Below are 24,032 nucleotides of genomic sequence, written 5' to 3'. Positions count from 1 at the left end.
GTCCACAGGTAGTGGGGAATACATAGTGAAAATCACTTTGATCAAATCAAAAGACAGTGGTCTGTTGCTTGTGAAAATCCCTCTGCCACAATATGCAAGCAGAGGTTTATAGTGATACATTGTTGCTCAAGTCAATAGTCAATGACTTCTTAATTCTGCAAATATTTTTGCCAAGGCCAAAAAGGCATTAGTTTATTGGTTGTGATGGTGTGTTGTCAACACCTATTGGCAGTAGCTTCTAGAAAAAAACATGTTCAAAGCCAGTAGTTAGAAGTCTATGTGTTGTGTATTACATTGTTAGATGTTTCTGTCTGTTTTTTCATTTATATTTTCACATGTAGCATTTCACTTTGAATAAAATAAAGGATGTTGTTCTTATCAAATTAAAGCATTGGTTGGAGAGGTAGTCTTGTAGTGAGTTAATATGGTGCTTGGAGAACTCTGGGATGCTAGACCAGACCACCTCCATGAGTAAGCCTTGGACCATTCTGTCTAGTTACCTTGAAGTCAAAAGGGTAAAAGGGTTTTGGTATTCAATTGTGGGAGCTTTAGCAAAGTGACTCCAGGGTACACTAGAGGCAAAAGTCTTTTTATTGACACAAATGAAACCCAGCAACCCCTGATCATGCTGGGATCCCCCATATCAGTGTCCACAGTGTGCATCAGACTGTAGCAGTTGAGCCTTGTGATGCTTTGCTTGTTTCATTTAAGAAGGGTCATTCATTATGCTCCTTTACAATTATTAAATACATTGAATACAGCAAGTGGTCAAAGATAGAATGGAAACAGAGATGTGGTTCTGTTCGTAGTCTTGAGAATGAGCAACACAACACAAGGCCATTAATTACACTAGATTAAAGATTAAACTCCACATTGACATATAATTTAGTTATGTGTACAGTGTGAACTGCCACAGAGACAGACAGGTATCCTGGTACTGTAATAGTGATGAAGAGAAATATAAATGCTTACACTTCCTGTTTCAAGACATTGTTCAATTGTGGGAGCTTTAGCAAGGTGACTCCAGGGCACACTGGAGTGGAGCTCTTCAAGGTGCAAGGTGATGTGAGTGAGGGATGAGAGGTTGAGTGTGAGCCTTCCTGTATGGATTTATGTGAACTGGAGTATTCAGGTCAGTTCAGCATTGTTTCAGGCACAAAGTGCTTTGTCCAACTTACTGGTGATGACAGCTTGGGTGACGATTCTCTGAGTGGTGGTAGGGAAGCATTTGAAGTGTGTTCACTTGACTGGTCATTGTGAGTTCGTTGTCAGCTACTATTTTGAGGTTTTCTGCATGGGTTGTTGGAAAAGGTGTAGGAATGAGTTTGGCAGCCCTTCAAGTGGAGTCTCAGAACGAGGTATCTTTGCTGATTATTACTACTTCTGTTTTGTCTGAATTGAGCTTGAGTCAGCTGGTTTTCATCCATCTGGTTCTTTGGTCATGCTGGTAGAGAAAGTGGTCCAGGTGTTTGTCATCTTGTTGGAGAGGAGAATATGGGCAGGGTGTCATCAGAGTACCACCTGATGTTGATTCTGTGGGCATGGATGATATTGGCGATTGGGGTCATGTAGGCACTGAACAGGGAGCGGTCTGAGTGCGGATCCTTGTGTTACATTTCAGATGAGTTGAAAGGTGTCTGAGGTTAAGGGGGTCACACTGATCGACTGGGTGAAGCCTGTCAGGAAGAAACAAATCCTGTGAAGTGCAAGTCCATGGATGCTGGGGTTGTGCAGTTGTTGGATAATGATAGGGTGGGAGAGGATGTTGAAGGCTGCGGAAAGCTCCAGTAGTACAAGGGCCGCAAGGTCACCCCTGTCCATGATCATCCGGATATTGTCAGAAGTGGCAAGAAGGAAGGTCTCTTTACTGTGGTCGGGCCTGAATATGGATATACTGTAGAGGTAACAATGAGGTGGTTGTCAGGGAGGTGGGTGGCTAGGCATTTGTTTATCATCTTTTCCCATGATTTTTGCCAGGTAGAGTAGCAGGGAGATAGGCAAGTAGGGGGCTAGCATCTTCGGGTCTACTGAAGGTTTCATGAGGAGACAGGGTACCGCAGAGTGTTTTCAGGCATACAGGTAGGTGGCTGCAATGAATGAGCTGTTCACGATTGAAGTGAGGGCTGTGCTGAGGGGTCTCATCCTTTCATGAAGATGTAATGAGGGAAGGAGGTCAAGGGAGCTCCGGAGTGTATAGACTGCATGGTCATTGCAGTTTCTTGAGTGGTGAAGATGGGTCAGGCGATCTGGGTGTTGGTTGAGATGGGCACGAGACTGCGAGGTTGGAAGGGTCTGGCTTGAACTCATAGTTGTCATAGGTGCTCTTAATCTTGTTGCTGAGGTATAGGGACAGCTGGGTGCATAGGCTCTGAGAGGCGTTTATGCTTGTGGAGTTTGCTGCCAGAGAGGTGAAGTCATTCACTATGGCACAGACTTCCTTTACATTGTTGGTGATGATTTCAATGTGGTTGGTGTGCACAGAGCGTGTTATGGATCTGATTTCTGATGGTTAGTCTGAGGGCAGATTTATAGGTGCTTTTGTCTGTGTCATCCTGCTTTTGCCTCCATCTGCATTCATGTTGCTTGCAGTGGTGTGTGGAGAGCATGAGTTCTTCTTTGTACAAGCTTGCTTGTGGCTTTATTGGTTTTGAGAGGAGTCACGTTGTCTGTGTAGGCAGTGATCGAGGCTCTGAATTTGGAGATGGATTCCAGGTGGTTGTTGTTGTGTCATAGCCAGTGTTGTAGGAGGTTGGAAGACCAGGATGCTTCTGAGATCTTGTTCCGGTCCTCACTGCAATTAAGGTCATGGTGTTTTTGGGTGGTGTGGGATGAGTATACTGAAGCTGACATGGGAGTGGTCTGACCAGATGATCAGTGTGGGGTTGTCTACTGTGATGTTGCTGAAAATGGTAAAGATAGGGTCCAGTAGGGGGTCTGGTGGTGTGTGGGTAAGTGCAAGGTTGCACAGGTCCTTGAGCAGGTTGGTCAAGTTGGGATCAGTGAGGTCCTCCAGGTGGTAGTTGAGCTCACTGGGGAGGATGAAGGTGCTGGAGTCAAGAAGGTATGTATGGGGGGGGGGGGTGATGAAGCCTGTGATGATACTGCCAAAGATAGTCCATGGTCCATGGGAAGGGGGGGGCTGGTGGTTGATGTAGTTGGCAGTGATGAGAAATTTGAAGGTCAAATGTTCCATGTTGCAAATGGTGCTTTCCCAGGTGGTTGAGCATTAAGTGGGCAATAACTAGCTTCGGTTAACTAACACATCTTTGATGTAAATCTATTGAATGCACCAATTGTAACACAGGTTTCATTAAGGCTCTGAAGATCTGGTCTTTCATCTTTCAGAGGTAAGAAGATTGCGAGAATTGAATTAAGTTTCCCTAGCACGTTATTTGGAACACATGCTAGTTTAATTTGTAGCAGCATACAAAATCAAATTGTCAATATTATGGTTATTTTTGTCAAAAGAATCATGACTTAACATTGATGGTAGTAATAATAATAATACATTTCTAGGAGAGAGACCCTAAATGGATAAGCTTGTAACTGAGGCTGTGCACACTTAAGAAGCCTGATGGTTCACAACGTTGTGTAGTTAAACATGCTTAATTTATAAAGCTATAAAATGCAAAAGCCATACAATCTGCAAATCATTGCTCCCCTCCCCTTTCTTCCTGCCACACAGGACCCAGAGCAGCAGCTGCTGCATAGCTTGTTTCAATTGTGCCAGGATCTTTCTCTTTTCACTATCCCCTAACGTCCCAGGCAAATTCCGAGATTTGGGGAGTTGCTAGTGGAGTGAGGGAGGGGTAGCTAGCAAGTTCCTTAGCACCAGGCAATTTATAAAGGCAAAAAACGGCCAAAACAAGACTTTGTTGAACAGGACATCATGCCATATGGAAATGGTGAATTTTAAGAATGACAACTAGGACAAACTAGGGAAGGTTTAGACTTCCATGTGAAATGCGAAATTCCTTGGATTCACCCACCAGTACGGACAAATTAGCAATTCACCCAGCCCTTCTATCAATCTTATTGTCTTGAACGTATGTATTAAGCCAATTTCGAAAAAAAAAAGATTTTTGAAGAATAGGTGTGCTTTACCCTTTGGAGTTCAGGAACAAAGGACGACTAAGTAAGATGTATGTTCTAGCTACTCACAGAAAACTTTTTTGTGGTCCAGTCCCATTCCCTTCCTACGGTGATAGCTTTCCAATGGTGAGTATGATTTCTTTCAATCCACTGGCGCCATCTTTAAAAACAAGGCGCAGACTTGTCAGCTTCCGCACTTCATTGATGTTCAGCTAGCACTATAGCATTTACTAAAGTGCAAGGGCCACCTCTAATATCACAAAAAGACAAAATATGCACTCCCTTCACTTGCACTAACTAGTTCTTTCAATTGTATGTCAATAACAAACTGTCAGACGTCACAATAAAGATGTAAGATACACAATAAAAACATCTTACCTTGTTCTCCTCCATCATTAAAAGGTCGTCGACGCTCTGCGGTGTTTGCTCTTTGGACATCATTGTTCTCCTTTTACTGATGCTGTCTTCTGAGCGTTGTGAGCACTGGTTGCTAACTAATAAAATATTGTGTGTTGCATTCCCCAGGCACACCTTATAGCTACTGTTCTGTGTATAATACCAGCTACCACGGTTATCAGCATTTGAAGACTGGTCGCATTCTACCATGCTGGTACTTGATCTATGGATCCTCAAGGCAACAAAGATGATAACTATTACCAAAAAAATAAACGAAATGAAAGCTATTGAAATCACCAAATACAGATTAACATCTGAAATTGGGTCTTCGTCTTCTGTGTGTTTCATAAATTCGTTTTGCATTTCTTTGTCTTTATCCGTGAAGGCGATGCTCAGCGTGACAGTACTTGACAGCACTGGTTCTCCGTGATCCCTCACACGAATGACCAACTTGTGGTGACTTGCATCGTGATTTCTGATGGGACGAGATATTCGAACTTCCCCAGTTGAAAGTCCAACTTTAAACAAAGAGGCCTCCTTTGGTGTTATGGCTTCATAAGCCAACCAAGCATTGTAACCACTATCCGCATCGACTGCTCCTATTTTTGAGACCAGATAACCCGCATCCACAGACTGAGAGGGAACCTCAATCCCAAAGGAAGAGGTTTGTGGCTGTAATTGTAAAATGGTCGGTGCGTTGTCATTGAGGTCTTGTATAAAGAGGTGGATGGTCACACTGCTGCTAAGTGATGGAACACCTGCGTCTTTTGCGTGCACTTCAAACTGCAAATGTTGAATTTCTTCATAATCAAATGACTTCAAGGCATAGACTTTACCGTTCTCTGAGTTTATAGAGACAAAACTGTCAAGAGTTGAATTTGCTGAAATTGAGTAAGTGAGGTATCCGTTTTCTTTAGCATCGAGGTCTGTAGCGGATATCGTAAACACGTGGGTCCCTGGGACATTGTTCTCCATCACATACAGTTCATAGGATGGCTGTGTGAATTTCGGTTTATTGTCATTGATATCTGAAACTCGCACTTTAAGGGTTGTAGAGGAGGTGAGCTGAGGGGATCCTTTGTCCACAGCAGTGACTGTGACTTTGTACTCCTCGGTAGATTCTCGATCCAGTGGATCTTTGACAATCAAGGAGTAATGATTGTTGTATGGGTTTTCGAGGGTAAATGGAAGGGCAGAGGGCACACTGCACACGACTTGTCCATTGATGCTCGAATCCCTATCAGACACAATCATCAGAGCTATCACAGTCCCTGGTCTAGCATCCTCTGGAATTGAGGTGGAGATGGAGGTTAGTGTTATATCCGGAGCGTTGTCGTTCTCATCCATTATTTCTATAAGAACCTGACAACGGCCGGCCACAGAGTACGGCCCTTTATCCAAAGCATCTACTGAAAACTCGTAAACGTTGGTGTCTTCAAAATCCATATTTTGCCGGACAGTTATCACACCGGTTGTCTCTTCTATGTGAAATAGATTCTGTAAACTGATGGGAACCCGCTTGTTGAAGAAATACCCAACTTCTCCATTCGGACCTTCGTCCAAGTCTGTGGCATTCAGCTGAATCACCCTAGTACCTATGGGCACATTTTCGTACAGTTTGACATTATACACCGCCCTGTCAAATGTGGGGACGTTATCGTTCGTATCCATCACATTGATCACAATATTCATGGATCCTGATCTATTGGGATCTCCGCCGTCAAAAGCTGTCAGAGTGAGTGTATGAATCGGCTGACTTTCTCGATCTAAAACTTGTTTTAAAGCCAATTCTGTAGTTTTTCCTTTGTCAGAATTGGCTTGAGTTAATATGTCAAAATATTCCGTATGGCTCAGTCTGTAACCCTGGATGGCATTTGTACCAATATCAGGATCGGTGGCGCTTCCGACTGAAAACGCACTGCCCGGCAACGCCGACTCGAAGATGTTAAGGATGATCTCATTTTCGGTAAAAGAGGGCGCGTTGTCATTCACATCGAGTATCTCTATTTCAAGGCGGTGCATTTCCAACGGATGTTCGATAACCAGCTCTACATTCAGTTTACAGGAGGGGCTCTCTGCACACAGCTCTTCTCTGTCAATCCTTTCACTCGTCAGTAAGACGCCATTGTTCATATTTACCTGGAAGTGCTGCTTCTGGGCTCTCGACATTAGCTTCAGTCCCCGGGAGTTCAGACCGATGACGTCAATGCCCAGATCCTTGGCGAGGTTTCCCACAAAGGTGCCCCGGTCCTGCTCCTCGAGGACGGAATATCTGATCTGCCCACGAGCGAGATCAGAGCAAGTGCAGAGCAGGAAAAGCAGGCGCCAGCTCACCGAACACCGTTTGCTGGAAATTGGCATGTCGTGAATAATCCACGGGGGTTGTCTGCATGAAAATTCCAATATAATGTTGCTGATTATAATGGGAGCTGCTGGTGATCAGTTCCGATCCATCGTAATCACAAACCTCGCTGTTTTCTCGAGAGTAGAAATTCAAAATCAGCTGAGGAGGGCGGGGTGCTGAAGAAGTGCAGATTTCAGTTAAGCGGGCTTCTATCGCCACCTTGTGGAATTATTATTTGCTATTATTTCATTTGAGCTCCCTTGTTATATGATCTATCTGCCTGAGCATCTGTGCCTTCACAAGCCTCGACCAAAATGCAACAACTTCCCACTCATTTACAACACAGTCCATTATACACTTCAAATATTTTTTCTCCACAAAATGGTTACATGTTTTACACTGGGAAGAAACTCGGATGGGCGATAACGAAGACGACCTTGGCATCACGGCATACATTTTACATTGAAGTCTGGGGAATTGTTCACGCGTGTTTGGAAAACGTGTACGTTTGCTTTTTGGACCTACCTTGTCAAAAGGTACGTATATACTTTGTGTCCGTAAATACTTCAGCAGGCCCTGCCTTTACTTCCAAGGAGATGGCGAAGTTCAAAGAAACTGCCAAACACGTGTACTCCTCTTACATGAGTACTTTATATTCTGGACACGTGGCAAGGCTCGTGCGGTTTATGCACGCGGCATTCAGTGGCGCCCTTTCCTTGGTGACGTCCATGTACTGACCAGCAGCCTCACCTGTCTGCGGCTGCTAAAAGGGCTACGGTGGGCAGACCACCAACAGCAAGGGTCTCTGAGCTCTGACACCCCAGGGCATCCAATGTGAGTAATTCCTTTAGCAAATGCATGGAATGTTGTAGTCTTTAAAGAGAACCCATTTTTATTTCATGTTGGCTTAGAGTGTGTGGGTACATTTGGCACAGGGTTTAAAACGTTACATAACTCATTCGTTTTTCGCTGATCTTCAGCCGTCCTTCGAACCACCCCGAGGTGCAAACCATGAGAGAGGGTGAATGTGATAACGTTCTCGCTCGTTTGCGTTTATTCTAAATAGCAGATTGCGAGAACGAGTGCACATTGATTAAGAAAAGCTACTTAAAGGGCAGTGGAACCGATGAGAACAATTTCGCTTGCTTTGATTGTTTCTGAGAACACTGCCTTTGAGAATCGAGTGACAACTGTCCTCCAGAAATCTTGGTAATACCACCAGAAATAGAAAGGCCTTCGCGAAGGCCTGAACCCAGCGGGCTCTCAACCCATAATTGATTACATCCTGACTCGAAGATGCACACCTCACTTGATACAAAGGACATACTATGGAGTTGCGTCCATGTTGATATTTTTTGTTTTCAAAGCCAGTTTAGTGCTTTGCTGGTCCTACAACATGTTATGGACTTGAAGCATGTGATCATGTCGACATAAAAGACAACTATATCATAGAGGTAGTCTACGGTCAATCCCCTCAAGCCAGCTAGTGCACAATTGGCCAACACGAAGAAGCTAGGTGCTGTTTTTTTCTGTTTACAAATTGGCTTTGCCTTAAACTGATAATGGCCTTCTGGCTAAGGACAAGTGATCTCATACTGTTACTTCAGTTAGGCTACCCACCAGTTGCTGCGTATCAGATCCAGTGCCCTGCACCATAATAGCCTTCTGTTTGTCATTTAGCTCATTAGCTTTGAGAATAGGGTGGCGTCTGATTTGGTGATAATTTACAACCCTCAGTAATTTACGTATAGACTTAGGGGGTCATTTTGAGTTTGTTGGGTGGAAGAGGCCGCCCACCAAACTCCTGCGGTCCAGTTGCCACCAGTGCGGCTGCCTTCCAGTGGGCCACATTACAAGTTCCCCGTTGTGTCAGCTAATTTCCGCCCCCTGGGCCAGCGGGGAACAGCCCTCAACATTGATGCTGGCTTATCTTGGAGCGGGTGGCAATGTTGGGTGCGTAGGGTGCCACAGCACCCTTTGCTCAGAAAAGCTCAACGGGGCTGTACATGGGGGTCCCTGCACTGCCCATGCCAAGTGCATGGACATGTGCAGGGACCTCCATGGGGCCCCTGCACCCTATCTCTGCTAGAATTTACATAGCAGTGCAACCACTATGTAAAAGCTGACAGAGAGGGGGCTCATAATCCCCAGGGTGGTGCAGCATGCAGCGCTGCCCTAGTGGATTAGGGCCGCCAGCACCTCCATTTCCTCCAGTGAAGGGAAATTGGCAGTGCTGGCGGTCTGACTGTGGCCGAACCCCCACAGTCATAATGTGGGGGTGTGACTGCCGCCAAAGAGGTCAGACCACCGCTTTGGCGGCAGTCAGAGCACCACCGCGGCCCTGGCAGTCTATAAACCGCCAGGGTCATAATGACGGGCTTAATTTTCAGTTTCAGAAATAAGCACCTTAACCACAGAAAAACTCATGGGGTTGTTGCAAGGTTCAACCACCTCAAGGATTACTTTTTTGTCTACCTCACCATTGATGCTGTCTTCAATGTTACCTGAAATTCTGTAAATAATTGGTCTGATAAGAAGTCCACCAACATAGCTGCTAAAGAAGGCCTCAGTATTACAACCTGAGGTCAAACCATGCACACTAAAGGTTTTTGCACACCTAATTTTTTCTATTTTAAAACCTCTGCAACTCAGCATGGGAAACAGTGAACATGTGCTTTTTGCTCACTTTAAAACAGAGAATAGCATACATTATAAGTACATTACCCCACATCTGGAGGATTGCAAAATAGAACGAAACACATGGTGCACCCACTAACTGATATACACTGCACGTTTGGTAATTCTTGAATGTGTCATTTTCACCTGAGAAGAATCACCATTTATAGGCTTGTTATAAGAGGCCTAAGAATGATTAACACACAAAAGATGTCAAAATAATTCTATGGCATCAAAAGAATTGTATCTTAATTTGGCTTTGGAAATATTAAGAAGCACCCTTTCCCGTGTGACTCCAATGCAGTATTTCTCCACCAATTATTAAATATATTATTTAGCTGGAAGCTCTATTTTCCAGAGTTTCACGTTTCAGCATGAAAATCATCTTCACTTTGTGCGTCAGCCTTAACTGAATTATAATCATTTTTTAATGTAATTCTCTGCAGCCACGCCCACCTAACACTTGGCATGTAATTCATCCAGAGGATACAGAACGCTGCAACCAGGCTCATCCTCAATCTTCCCTGATGAACCCACATCACACCCCATCTCAGGCAACTCCACTGGCTCACCATACTGAAGGGATGCCAATTCAAGCCACTGACCCACACACAAAAGGCTCTACACAACCAAGGACCTGCCTACAATTACCACTGCCTGAAATGCCACCAATCGTTGACAAGACTCTGCTCCACCTTCTTATCACTCGCCCATAGTCCCTGCACCAACCAAAGCAGAAGTGGAGGTTGCACCTTTTCCCACATTCCAGCAAAGACCTAGAATAGCCTCCCCCACAAGTCCGGACAATCACCTCACTTCCGCAATTCAGAAAGCCCCTCAAGACCTGGCTGTTCGAAAGAGCCACAGGACCTGCTAGCGCCTGGATACCCTACCGAGTGATAAGCTGCGGTTTAAAAATCTTGATTGATTGATGATGCTCTTCTGTTTTCTTTAAAATTAGTTATTATTTTCCTTTTCTGGTTATGTAGCAAGGCACTTTGAGAGTATTTCTTGTTAGTTAGCCAAGCAAAACATCCCCTTGCCTTGTTGTTCATGTTAAAATGAATATCTACAATATACAATATAATTATCCACTACTACTTTCTAATGCTCAAGATAACCTTTTAAAATACTGTTTATTAGTGTTCCATTTTCTGACTTGCAAACAAGGTTTTAATATTTATTAGTGGCATCCTGAAAAAAAAGACCATTTAGCCGTGCAATCAGCTGTGACATTATTTATTTTGATAAACACAACACGTTGGTTTGTCTGCACTTAAATCTCAGCATGTTATATTTAAGAAATCCGCAAACACATAGAGTACACTCTTTAAACTTAAAAGCAGTAATTGTCATTCACATTTGAGAATAACAAAGAACTGGTCCTTTGTAATAGGTGGTTTTATGAATTTGCACTTTAGGAACTCAGTAAAGCATGCAGTATGCTGGGAGTTCCCAACATCCCAAAAATTACACTGGCGTTTCCATAGTCACTCCCACAAGTTTTATTCTCTCACTCACTTTTTGAAATTCTATGTCACTCTTCTAGCAGACGTCTTTTTTTGGGTTTGGGAAAGCGCAGCAGACAACATAGACAGGGTTAATTTGGTTGGGCTCTGCAAACAAAGAGGTAGAGCGAAGCTGTGAGTGGTTTTACTAGCCCACCTCCATGTGTGGTTCTTTTTCCTGCACTTTTTATTTAATTATTCTAAACATAGGCAGTCACCATGCCTACAGCGTTGATCTTTTATGGGTTTGCCCCATTCTCACTACAAGAACACTCTTGATGGTTGTTTCTGGGCATTGGAGGAGGTGGGCTGAGGGACTTTTTGCAGTCTGATCACAATTGGTGACTTTGCAGCAGTGACACAGCTACTTGCCACAATGAGCATCTGTAACCTCTTCCACTAGTACCTCCAGTTAAGTGACGAATCATTGCTCTTTGAGATTTTTGTCCTGATAGAACATTTGGTTATTTAGACTGACCTTAACAATTACAACAGCACACCTATGAGTAGAACATATTTAGGAATGAAGGCTCCCCTAAATTCTAACAAATTATAAAGGGGAGTGTAGCCACTGAGAGCAGTATGGATTTTTTCAAGCAGGAGAATAGTATTGCTACTTCTCACATATATATTGTTCAATCTGCCCACATTCCCATTTATACATTATAACTAGGATCCCCTAGAAACATTGAGGATGAATAGAAGGTGTATTTCCTCTTACAAAAAATCATTATGTAACCAACTATGGGAATAACACACACAGTTTCCATAAAGATACATAAGTAGGATGGTACTGTGAACTGCTCTGCCTCCCGTAGCTCCACTGGCAAGTACAGCACTCGTCCCTCTGAATTCCTGACCTCTGTCAGGAGTTTGAGGCCCTCCTACATCCGCAGGCTTCTGCCTGCCCCTCATCCCTGGTGTCTAGTGAGAGAGCTCTGCTCTTCCACTAGGCTGCTCTCTGCCTCTCGTCTCCTTTTTCCTGCTTTGCTCTTCGTGTGCTTTTTCTTCCGTGTTCTGTCCCTTTTGTTCTCCTTTTGCCTTTCACTTCTGCATTTCACTCTTTCCTTGTTTCTTTCTCATCTCACTCCACTCTCTCTCTCTCACTCTCGTTCCCCCCTCTCCTCCACCGCTGCTGCCCTGCGCCCTCATCTCTCTAGCGCTGCATTCCCGCCGTTGGGTCCTGTGGCCCCACCCCCTTTTTTTCACGCTGTTTTCCGCCCCTGCTCCCACCTCCCAGCTGTCCTCTTCTCCCCCTCCCTACTTATTGGCGGCTGCTGCATGGTAGGACGAGCAATATCACTGACCCAGTCAGTGAACTGTTCTGCCTCCCATAGCTCAAACGGCAAGTAGAACCCTCGTTCCTCTGAACTCGTGACCTCTGTCAGGAGTTTGAGGCCCTCTTCCACTCGCAGGCTTCTGCCTGTGCCTCATCCCTAGTGTCTAGTGGGAGAGCTCTGCTCTTCTAGTAGGCTGCCCTCTGCCTCACTTCTCCTTGTTCCTGCTTTGCTCTTTGTGTGCATTTTCTTCCGTGTTCTGTCCCTTTTGTGCTCCTTTTGTCTTTCGCTTCTGTGTTTCACTCTTCCCTCATTTCTTTCTCCTCTCACTCCGCTCTCTCTCTCACTCTCTCTCTCCCTCCCCCGCCGCTGCTGCCCCTGCATCCCCGTCCCCTCCCTCGTGCTGCATTCCCGCTGCCGCTGGCCCACGGCCCGCCCCCTTTATTCATGCCGTTTCCCACCCCCGCTCCCACTTCCCAGCTTTCCTCTCCCCCCTACTTATTGGCGGCTGCTGCGCGGTAGCACAAGCAATATCACTGACCCAGTCAGTAAACTTCTCTGCATCCCGTAGGTCTGCCGGCAAGTAGAGCCTTCATTCCTCTGAACTCCTGACCTCTGTTAGGAGTTCGAGGATCTCCTCCACCTGCAGGCTTCTGCCTGCGCCTCATCCCTGGTGTCTAGTGGGAGAGCTCTGCTCTTCTACTAAGCTGGCCTCTGTCTCTCTTCTCCTTTTTCCTGCTTTGCTCTTTGTGTGCTTTTACTTCTGTGTTCTGTCCCTTTTGTGCTACTTTTGCCTTTCGCTTCTGCGTTTCACTCTTTCCTAGTTTCTTTCTCCTCTCACTCTGCTCTCTCTCTCCCTCACTCTCCCACCCTCCGTCCCCCGCCGCTGCTGCCCTTGCATCCCCACCCTACCCCCTCCACTCTCTCTCGCTGCATTCCCACCACTGCGGCCCGCCCCCTTTTTTGGTGCCGTTTTCCACTGCTGCTCTCAGCTGTCTTCTCCTCCCCCCTCCCTACTTAATTGTGACCGCGCCAAAGGTGCACCTAAGGCAAGCCCGTCTGTGCCCGTCTGCACATGGACAGTGCCCAGCCCGGGAACCACTGGTTCTCGCTTCCCCCACCGCCGTGACACATGACTCCGCTACGATGCCATCACCCTCCACAAGCTCAATGCTGGCCGCTCATCCACCTGCCATCAGGCCACCCCGCAGCTCACCCACGAACCCTTCTCCTGCCGGAACTGCACCTTCACCAGCCTCCACACCAGCGACCCACCCGCCAAGACAGGACGCAACTATCTCAGATGCATCCTTCTCAACACCCGCTCCGTCCACAAACATGTCATCGAACTCTGGAACATACTCGACTCAGCCTCCCCAGATGTTGCCTTCCTCAACGAGACCTGGATTAACCCCTTCTCAGCGCCCAACATCACCATAGCCATCCCAGACGGATACAAGATCACCCGTAGGGACTGCACCAACAGACCAGGAGGAGGCATTGACATCGTCCACAGGAATACCCTCAGAATCACGACCAGCTCCTAAGACACCCTCAGCGCCGCCGAAAACCTGCACTTCCAGATTCACACCGATCCAAAAACCACCCTCAGAGAGACCCTTGTTTACAGACCCCCCGGAACCCGACAGCAGTTCAGAGACTCTATCTCTGATGTCATCAGCATGGACGCCCTTGCATCCACAGGCTACATACTCCTCTGGGACCTGAACTTCCACCTCAAGAACACCGACAACTCAGCCACCCTGCTCGCCAACCTCGGCCTCAAGCAGGTTGTCACAACACCCATCCATTCCACAGCACAGAAGCTCGACCCCCATCTTCTCTGCCAGCAAACACGTCTTCTTCAGCCACACCACCGAACTCCACTGGACCGACCACCGCTGCATCCACTTCACCTTCGGGAAACCCATAATGCACTGCCACCCGCAGTGGATTCTCCACCGCAGAAGGAACAAGGTCACCGAAAACCAGCTGATCACCACCCTCTCCAGGAACCCACAAATCGACACCACCGACACAGCCCCCCGCAACCTCAGGCAATGGATCGACGACTGTGCCAACACTCTTCCCCGATCAAGAAACCTTCAAACAGGCGCAGCAACAGAAACGCTTTCTGGTTCACCCCGACCTCCAAGAATCCAAGTAAACATGACGAAGACTCGAGAAAAAGCAGCGCCAAGAACAGACACTGGACAACCACAGAGCCTTCAAGAACACCATCCGCTGCCACCACTAACTCATCCGAACCGTCAAATGAACTGCCTTCAAAGAACGCATTGACAACAACGCACACAGCTATAAGGTTCTCTTCAACATGGTGAAGGAACTCTTCAACCCCGGTTCCAACATCAACGACATCCCTCCATCGCAAGACCTCTGCGACTCCCTAGCCACCTTCTTCTACTGCAAGATCGCAGACATCCATGACAGCTTCAATACCCAAACCCCCCATCAACCACGACACCACAGACTCACAACCCCCCAGCCACGCCAACCTCCTGCTCTCCTGGACCAACGTCAACGACTCCATCAAAATCATGAACACCATCCACTCTTGCTCACCATCCGACCCCTGCCCTCAACACATCTTCAACAAAGCGAGCTCCGACATCGCACCCCAGCTCCGGAAGATCATCAACAGCTCCTTTGAGACCACCACCTTCCTGGTGAGCTGGAAACAGGCTGAGATCAACGCCCTCCTCAAGAAACCCAAGGCAGACCCAAAGGACCTCAAGAACTTCCGGCCCATCTCCCTGCTCCCCTTCCCGGCAAAACTAATCGAGAAAATTGTCAACAAACAACTGACCCGCTTCCTCGAGGAGAACAACACTCTGGACTTGTCCCAATCTGGATTCCGCAGCAACCACAGCACAGAAACCTCCCTCATCGCTACCACCGACAACATCAGGACCCTACTTGACATCAACGAAACCACCACCCTCATCCTCCTGGACCTCTCGGCTGCCTTCAACACCGTCTGCCACCACACCCTACGCACACAATTCAATGACGTAGGGATCCGCGACAAAGCCGTGGACTGGATCACCTCCTTCCTCACCGGCACAACCCAGAGAATCCACCTCTCTCTGAAGCCACCAAGATCATCTGCGGCGTACTCCAGGGGTCGTCCCTCAGTCCCACCCTCTTTAACACTTACATGGCTTCGCTCACAAACATCGTCCAATCACACAACCTCAACATCGCCTCATACGCCAATGACACCCAGCTGATCCTCTCCATAACCAAGGACCCCGCCACCGCCAAAACCAACCTACACGAAGGAATTAAGGCCATCGTTGAAGGGATGAAGAACAGCTGCCTTAACCTGAATTCTGACAAAACTGAGGTCCTCATCCTTGGCTCCACTCCCTCCTCCTGGGATGACACCTGGTGGCCTGCCACACTGGGAACCACACCGACACCCACCGACCATGCACGCAATCTGGGGTTCATCCTGGACTCATCCCTATCAATGACCCAGCAAGTCAACGGCCTCTTTCCCCCTTCTTCAACACCCTCTGCATGCTTCGGAAGAACTACAAATGGATCCTTACCGGAACCAGAAGAACGGTCACCCAAGCCCTCGTAAACAGCAAACAGGACTATGGCAACGTCCTCTACGCAGGAACCACGGGCAAGCACCAGAAAAGACTGCAACGCATACAGAACGCCTCTGCACGCCTCACCCAGGATATCCCCCACCAGAGCAACATCACAGCCCACATGAGAAACCTGCACTGGCTCCCCGTCAACAAGACAATCACGTTCATGCTCCTCATCCACGCTCACAAAGCACTGCACAACACCGGACCAGAATACCTCAACAAATGGCTCTCCTTCTACACCCCGACCCGACAGCTCCGCTCCGCTGACCTTGCCCTCGCCACCGTTCCACGCATCCACAGAACGACCGCCCGTGGCAGATCGTTCTCCCACCTCGCCGCCAAGACATGGAACACTCTTCCTATCCACCTGCGACAGACACAGGACCTGCTAACCTTCAGGAGATGCCTCTAGTCACGGCTGTTCGAGCAGTAGCAGCAACCCCCCAGTGCTTTGCGACCCTCATGGGTGAGTAGTGCACTTTACAAATGCTATGATTGATTGATTGAAACAGCAGCTGTATTGAGAAGCAGAAAAGGCACGACTTACCAGTAAAATAATGTCTTGCCGAAGTACAAAAATGCTCTGGAAGTGGTAATAATAGTATAATAGCAAAGGGAGCAGACAAAAAAGGAAAGCAAAGGAGGAAAAGAAAGAGAAAGGGAAGCCAGAGAACAAAAGGACTACAGAAAGAAGAGAAGCAGAAAAATTCACTGGGGTGGTCGGTGAAGAAGAAGGTGGGGAAGACAGACAGAACAATCGCCTCTAATTTAAAAATCAAGCATAGATGTGCTAAATAATTTGTAACACTAGAACATAAGTGATATTTATTTAATAAAAACACACAGGTGATATGCGAGAGCAAGGTTCAAACAGAAACTGAGAATGGCCAAGCTACCACACCAGTTCAGATAGTGTCTGGGGTTGTTAGATGAAATATCACAGACAATAATATTGGTGACAAAAATATCACCAAAAATACTTGGGAACAAAAATATTGACCTGACATACTTTCTTTGTAAAGTCAAAGGTGTTTGTATTAAAAAAAGATTAAAAAGTATAACATAATTAACAAATTATAAAGTACAAATATAAATGAAAACATATGTACTGTAAAATCATTGCAAAAAAATAAATATTTAGAAATAGCAGTTTTTTTTTTTTTTTAATGACCACAATTATGATATCCACCTGAAGATATTGAAAGCTAAACAAATGTACAATTGCATGAATGATAAAGAAAATAATAAAAAATTAAATGTAAAAATTAAATCACAAAAATGTATTAAAACAACTGTAAAAAATCAAATAGAAACATTTGAGTTGAAGAGGTAAACTTCCCAACTCTAAATCCAACTTGAGTGACAGTAGGAAAAGTGGTGGACTTTGAAGAGGATTTACTATTCCCACTCGAACATCGAAGTACAGAAAGGGTTGCACTTTGGAGGGATCAGATTAACTATTCCCACTCCACCCTGAACAGCAGTAGGGAAAGTATTGGACTTTGGAAGAGTCGTATTTACTATATCCACTCCAAAGTAAGCAAAATTAAAGAACATGTTGCACTTTGAAGGGTTCAGTAATATTGTTTGAAATTCAATCTGATTACCAGTAGGAATAGTGTTGGATTTTGAAAGGGATAGATTCACTATTCCTACTGCAACTGCACCAGTAGGGAAAACATTGTACTTTGGATTGGTCAGATATACTCTTCCTACTCCAATCTGACCAACAGTATGGAATGTGTTGGACTTTGGTGGGGTCAGATTTACCATCCCCACTTCAATTCAACATATGCAAAGATAGGGAAAGTGTTGGACTTTGAGGAGTTCAGATTTACGATTCCCTTTCCAATGTAACATATACATCTATCGCTTTATCACAAGCAACAGTATTGAAAATGTTGAACTTTGAAGGGATCAGATTTACTATTCCAACTCCTAAACTGTTTAAATGAAACATTTAAGAAAAGACCAAACAAATGTAAAATATAACTAAGTGTATTCACCAAAAATGGCAAAGAAAATAAATTAAAATATAAAAATGTTACATTACAAATAAGACAAAGTTTAAAAAAATATATATCAGTACTTTTTGCAGTCAAAACACTTATTTCCCTACTACTCTAAAGAGTGAACACTGACAAACAAACATACTACAAAATAATGTGTTATAAAAATGAAAAATTAATCCAATTAATGTAATTATTAAGTAAAACAGACAGAATTAAAACAATGACTAAATATATAATTAATTGACACAACTTAATAATTAAAGCTGCTCAAACAAATAATAATAATTTTAAAATCAACATGTATTTAAAATTACAATTAATCAAATCAATTATTGGTTGAATAATAAATTACATATAAAATAAAAACACTAAATTACATTTAAAAAATCCCATCCCAATCCAGTACAAAACCAAAAACCAGCTACCAAATAAAAAAATTCTAAATAAATATTAGAAAAATACATTTAATATAAAAACTTAGAAACGAATACTAAAACAAATTTAACACAAAGAGAAAATATAATACTAATAACATTCTAAAAAACTACATTTGTCATACTAACTAAAAATAATATTTTATACAACTATGTTAAAGAAAAGATATTTTATACAACTATATATTTTTTTAAAGTATTAAATACCTAAATAATAACATTATTTCCTTTTATGTTCTATCCCGCTATGCTTTTGACATCATGAAATTTTGTACACAGTATGTGTGAGCGACGGTATTTGTTACAAAATATTTTTTCTGAATACCAGCAACATTTTGACCAGAATGTCTTCTCTAAAATCGGTAAAAATTTATAAAATGGCATTAGCTCTACACTACATCATCATTCGCTCAGTTTTAGGCTTTTAAGCCATTTTTCACTTAGTAAACTATTGTATATCTATTGTTAAAGTGTTTTATGTTGTCCTGTATTTTCCAACAGAGAAGTGATGTGTGGGGTATAATACATGCAGAAGCCTTATGAAAACACAGATCTTATTTCTGTTCTCTGTCAAAGAAAATAACAAACCCGGTAAATACTTATAACTGAGGGGCCTAACCCTCCTCACTACATATACACTTAAGATATAATCTTGGGTGAATAGGATTATTAGGATTTTAGAACGCTTTTTTCTGATTATTTAGGATCAAGGTTGCAATCACATACTAGGAATAATCCTTAAAGTTACTATGGCACATATGACTTAGAAAAATAAATATTTAATCTTGTTTATGGCATACCATGGTGAAGACAGAAAATATTACAGAATTTTAATAGCTGCTGCTATTTGCATTGTGGCAGGAGGATTTTATTCAATCAAAAAAGAGATTGAGGTAAGTTTAAGTGTTCAGAAGTATGTAGTGACGTGTGTCCACTGAACATATGACATATATATGTTTTGGTACCTCAAATCTTAATACATACCAAAATAATGATCTTGAAGAACACAGTAAAGGCTTTTTCTCATGCAAAACATGACTAAACACATTTAGTCAAAAAATAATATGAAATATAGCCAGCAGGTCAAAAAATATTGTTATCCCTATATAATATATTTTGTGACTCAAACTATCTAAGTCATTATATGCAAACTGCTGTGAGACAAATAACATTTAGGTACACGTCACATTCATTAACAGAATACAACTATACACCTCTTTGTCCATTTTCTGTATCTGATTTTCAAGCACCTGCAAGAGCTCCAAGGTTGAAGGTAACATATAAATTATTCAGGAATACTTACAAATAAATCCATAGATATTTTAGCAAGCCATGTAGGAATTGTAATTAGACACAAATGATACTACTGATGCACCCAATAATTGAAAATAACAACTATAAGAGGTCCGGTGTCCTACTACAATTCAAAGATATGATGGAGAAAGTGAACCAAAAGTGTCAGACAGCACAAAATTGGGGGCACTGAAAGCTAAAATAAATTAGACAAGATAAACAATTTGTGAGGAAGGATGCTGGGCAATGTAGAAGGGGAACGTCAAACATATATAGCTTCAGTATAAAACTGGTAGCAGCATGATGGATTTGTATACAAGGCAAACTGAGAACTGATGTATTGTGAAAGCACATTTTCTATAATTATTATCCTGGGGGAAATCACTTAAATACTGAGGCCCTCATCTAGAGTTTGGCGGTCCCAGGACCGCTAGACTCACAGTGGCGGGCGGACCGCTGCCAATGCGGCGGTCCGACAGCCACATTATGACTGAGGTAAAAGCGCCACAGTCTGACCACCGGCACCGCCACTTTTTCGATGGCCGGCAGCTTGGAGGTTCCGGCAGTCTTAATACACCAGGGCAGCACTGCAAGTAGCACTGCCTTTGGGATTACAGCTCCACTATCCGCCAGATTTTGCAAGGCGATTCCATCGCCATGCAAAGTTTGGAAGAGTTGGGAGCTGGGGGCCCCATCGGGGCTCCTGCACTGCCCATGCACTTGGCAGAGTCAGTGCAGGGGCCCCAATGGGCAGCCCTGTCACGCTTTTCACTGCCTGAATTCGAGGCAGTGAAAAGCGCGATGGTTGCTGTCACACTGACACACCACAGTATTGCCACCGGCTCAATTACGAGATGGTATCAGTGTTGTGGGTAGTTTGCCGCTGGGCCAGTGAGCAGAAACTCTGTTTCCGCCCAGTGGGAAACTCACTATAGAGCCAGCAGGCAGAAAACCGAACTGGCAGTTTTCCGGCATAACAAGTTTGGCGGGCGGCCTCCTGGTCAGTTCAATCAAGAATTTTCTAGTATGAGAGCATTTAAAGAGCTTTTACCTTATTTACAAAATTAGTCCAATACATGAAGAAAGTGATTTATGAACATTGGATTCATAAGAAAAGGGGTGGAAGCACTGTGATGAGTCTCTAGTGTCATCAGTATGTGAGACCATCTTCACGACTTTTTTAGCTACAGGAAAATAGTATGGGCCCTAATAGGAAGGGGCATATTCAAACTGGTCATTTCAATCAGGAATTATTCAGTATGAGAGCTTGGAAGTATGTGTACACTTTAAAACAACTCTTACCTCACATGTTGCACTTCAGATTCTGACTCGGCCAGGTAAGCCAGGTACATGAGACTTAAAAGTTACTTAAAATCTCTCATATTGAATAATTTCTGATTGTACTGACCAGTGTGAGTCCACTTCTTCCTATTAGGGACCAATGTACGATTGTTCTGCTGACCATGTAACCCATGTGTTCCTTTCTTATCATATAAATACTTATTAATTTCATTGCATATGCTGGGTCTTTTTTCATGATTTAGGGCCTAATTAAGAGTTTTGTGGATAGGAAAGACAGTATGCCAAACTCCTGACAGGGTGGCCGCAGCCTTTGGGGCGACCACCCCGTTGGAGTTATTAAGAGTTTCCGATGAGGTTGGCGGGCAGAAACCTCAGTTTCCGCCCGCCAGCCTAGCGGGAAACAGGCTACAGCATTGTCTCCAGCTCGTCACAGAGCTGTCGGCAATGCTGTTGCCCACAGTGTGCACCAGCACCCTTGCAAGGTTCACTGTCTGCAAAGCCCTAGTGGATAACAATCTTTGCCACCACCAGGCTGCCGGGATCATGGATCCTGGTGGTGCTGGCGGTTCCCTGGCAGTCTTACTGACAGAGTTTTAATGTGGTGGTCGGACCGCTGCAACAGTGGCGGTTCTGACCGCCACCATGAATGTGGCGGACAGAAGACCGCCACACTCATAATGAGGCCCTTAATCTCCAGATATGTTTCTGTTCTTTTGAATTATTTATTCATTTTCATTGTTTGGCTTCATATGGTTGGTTCTATATGTCATTGTTTAGGGAATAAAATTGCATTGAAGAAATTCTTAATCTTTTTACAAATGATCCCCTTCCGAGTCATTTACCTGCATTTTACCCCTGGGAATCACTAGTCATGTGAAAGTAAGGACAAAGCCCTTCCTCTTTGGCTCATCATACCTGTATACTGATGCTCCTCTACATCCTCACTGATGTGTCTTGCTCACAACTATGCAGCAAGGTTATGTTTTGACCATTTATTCCTCTTTCCTCACTATGGAGAGCAGTCTAATTTTAAAATATATTGGCTATCATTTCGAGTGTGCCGGTCTTAAGAGCCAAACCGTCACAATGCCGCCAGTACTGCCAGAATGGACAGACTGTTCGTAGTATTACGACTCTGTAAACCACCAGGCTTTCCTTGGCGGTCACCCCGCCATGAAAACCCTGGCTGTAACGCACCTGGTGACAGAAATCTCAATTCCTCTTGCCGGCACACGCACCCACACATGTCCACACACCTGCAAACACCCCCCACACCCATCCACACACTTTCAGATACCCCCACACATCCACCCACTTGCAGGTGCACACCCGCAGCAATCCACACACTTGCAGACACACCACCCAACCATCCACACACTAGCAGACACAACCCCACCCATGCACACACTTGCAGACACCCCCCAACCACATGCATACATCCAGATACCCCTACTCACTCGCACACAAACAGACATGCACACCCACTCATCAACACACCTTCATATAGGCACCCACGCTCATCAACACACCTTCATACACGCAACCCCACTCATCAACACACCTTCATACACGCACCCCCACTCATCAACACACCTTCATATGTGCACGCCCACTCATCAACACACCTTCATGCATGCACCCCCACTCATCAACACACTCCCTGACATACACCCCCACTCTCTCTCAAGCACCCGTACAAACACCCCTACTTGCAAGCATCCCAATACACACACCTACTCACTCTTACCCCGACACCCTCTCCCCTCTGCTTCCATTCAGACACACACACCCTCCACGCACACAAAGATACACACATGCACGCCCATACCGCTACACATACACGCACACATCACACACATGTACACAACACCCCCCTCCCTTTCAGACAATCCACCTACCGGTCTGAGTAAGGTGGTCATCTGGGAGGGGATGGATGTCCTCCACCAGTGCCACACCTCTGTGCAGGAACCGCCATGCCTTATTACGTCGGAGTCCTTTTGCTGTGGAGGTGCTGGCAGTGGAACTGCCTCTCATCCGCCGTCGGGCAGGCTGACAGTGTCAGATTTCCTTAAATGGGCGGTAATCCTGGGGTGTGTCGTGATACGGCAGTCTTCGGACCGCCAACACTGGAGCTCTTTTGTGGCCCGCGACTTCGGTGGTAAAGACCACCCAAGTCGTAATGAGGGCCCTAGTCTTTTGGATACGACTTTGTAGCTGAATACACACAAGTCCTTCTCTGCACTCTTAAACCCCTGCCATTATGCCCACTTCAAAATGTGTGACAAGTTCACTGACATCCTCAATGAGACGGCCCTAAAAGTTTAATACTCAACTCACATGAAAGAGAAATAAACTCCTTCTCATCGTACAAAGCTAATCTCTGGCCTTGATTGCTTTCATTGCCTTTCTCCTGAAGATCCCAAAGCCCAGATCCTTTGTACTTGGCATGTGGCCTTATAAGAACTTTGATAGCTACATACAGTAGAACCACATGCAGTTGTCCAGCTTCATTTCATTAACTCTCACCTCCATACATTTTTACTCTCACAACAATCATACGATCCAACCTGTCTCTTCAGTTGCATGAATGTCAAGCATATGACTTGTAACAACAGTTTACAGGCTGATCACCAGAAACATTCCTTCATCTCTTTTGACAAGGTTGCAATCTTTGTCAGATTCTTAATTCAACCCTAACATTATACCCCCACCACATCCTGTCATCATCATTTAAAAAGACGCTCCCATAAAATGAGGCTGGTCTTAAAATTCCTATCCTCAGTTTTTAATAATTTCAAATCAGCTTTCTTCAATAGAGAAAAAGCTATCTTTCTCTAAAGGCACCCCGATGTCTGCACTACAATATTCAGGTGTAATAACCAAGATCCTTGAGAAACTGTCAAAACTGTGTTAACATCACAGGCAAATGAAAACATATAAGCAAAGTGAACAGTGATCTGAGAGTCCCAGCTCTAAAGTTGAATATACAATTCTATATTTTTAGAGATCAATGTAAGCACTAAGAGAATAAGTTAGCTTGCTAATACTAAGCCACCTTAGCCAAACAATATA

At 44.6% G+C, this 24,032-nt stretch overlaps 1 protein-coding gene across 4 annotated transcripts in view; it reads right to left on the bottom strand.

Annotated features, from left to right (window-relative positions):
* LOC138245659 (protocadherin alpha-C2-like) overlaps positions 1-24,032 on the bottom strand; it is a 557,250-nt gene that overhangs the window by 494,617 nt on the left and 38,601 nt on the right. Inside the window, exon 1 of one of the 4 annotated variants that reach the window (XM_069199415.1) lies at positions 4,471-6,929. The exons of the other annotated variants lie outside the window; for them this stretch is intronic. Coding sequence (XP_069055516.1) covers positions 4,471-6,849 — 2,379 coding nt within the window. The 5' untranslated portion in view covers positions 6,850-6,929. Of the gene's footprint in view, positions 1-4,470; positions 6,930-24,032 lie in introns of those variants that run through there. 4 annotated transcript variants of the gene reach the window in all.

The sequence above is a fragment of the Pleurodeles waltl genome, chromosome 7 (genome assembly GCF_031143425.1).
Source record: "Pleurodeles waltl isolate 20211129_DDA chromosome 7, aPleWal1.hap1.20221129, whole genome shotgun sequence".
Classification (NCBI taxonomy): Eukaryota; Metazoa; Chordata; class Amphibia; order Caudata; family Salamandridae; genus Pleurodeles; species Pleurodeles waltl.
Note: the sequence above shows the minus strand (reverse complement) of the source record. Positions and strands in the feature narration are given on the sequence as shown.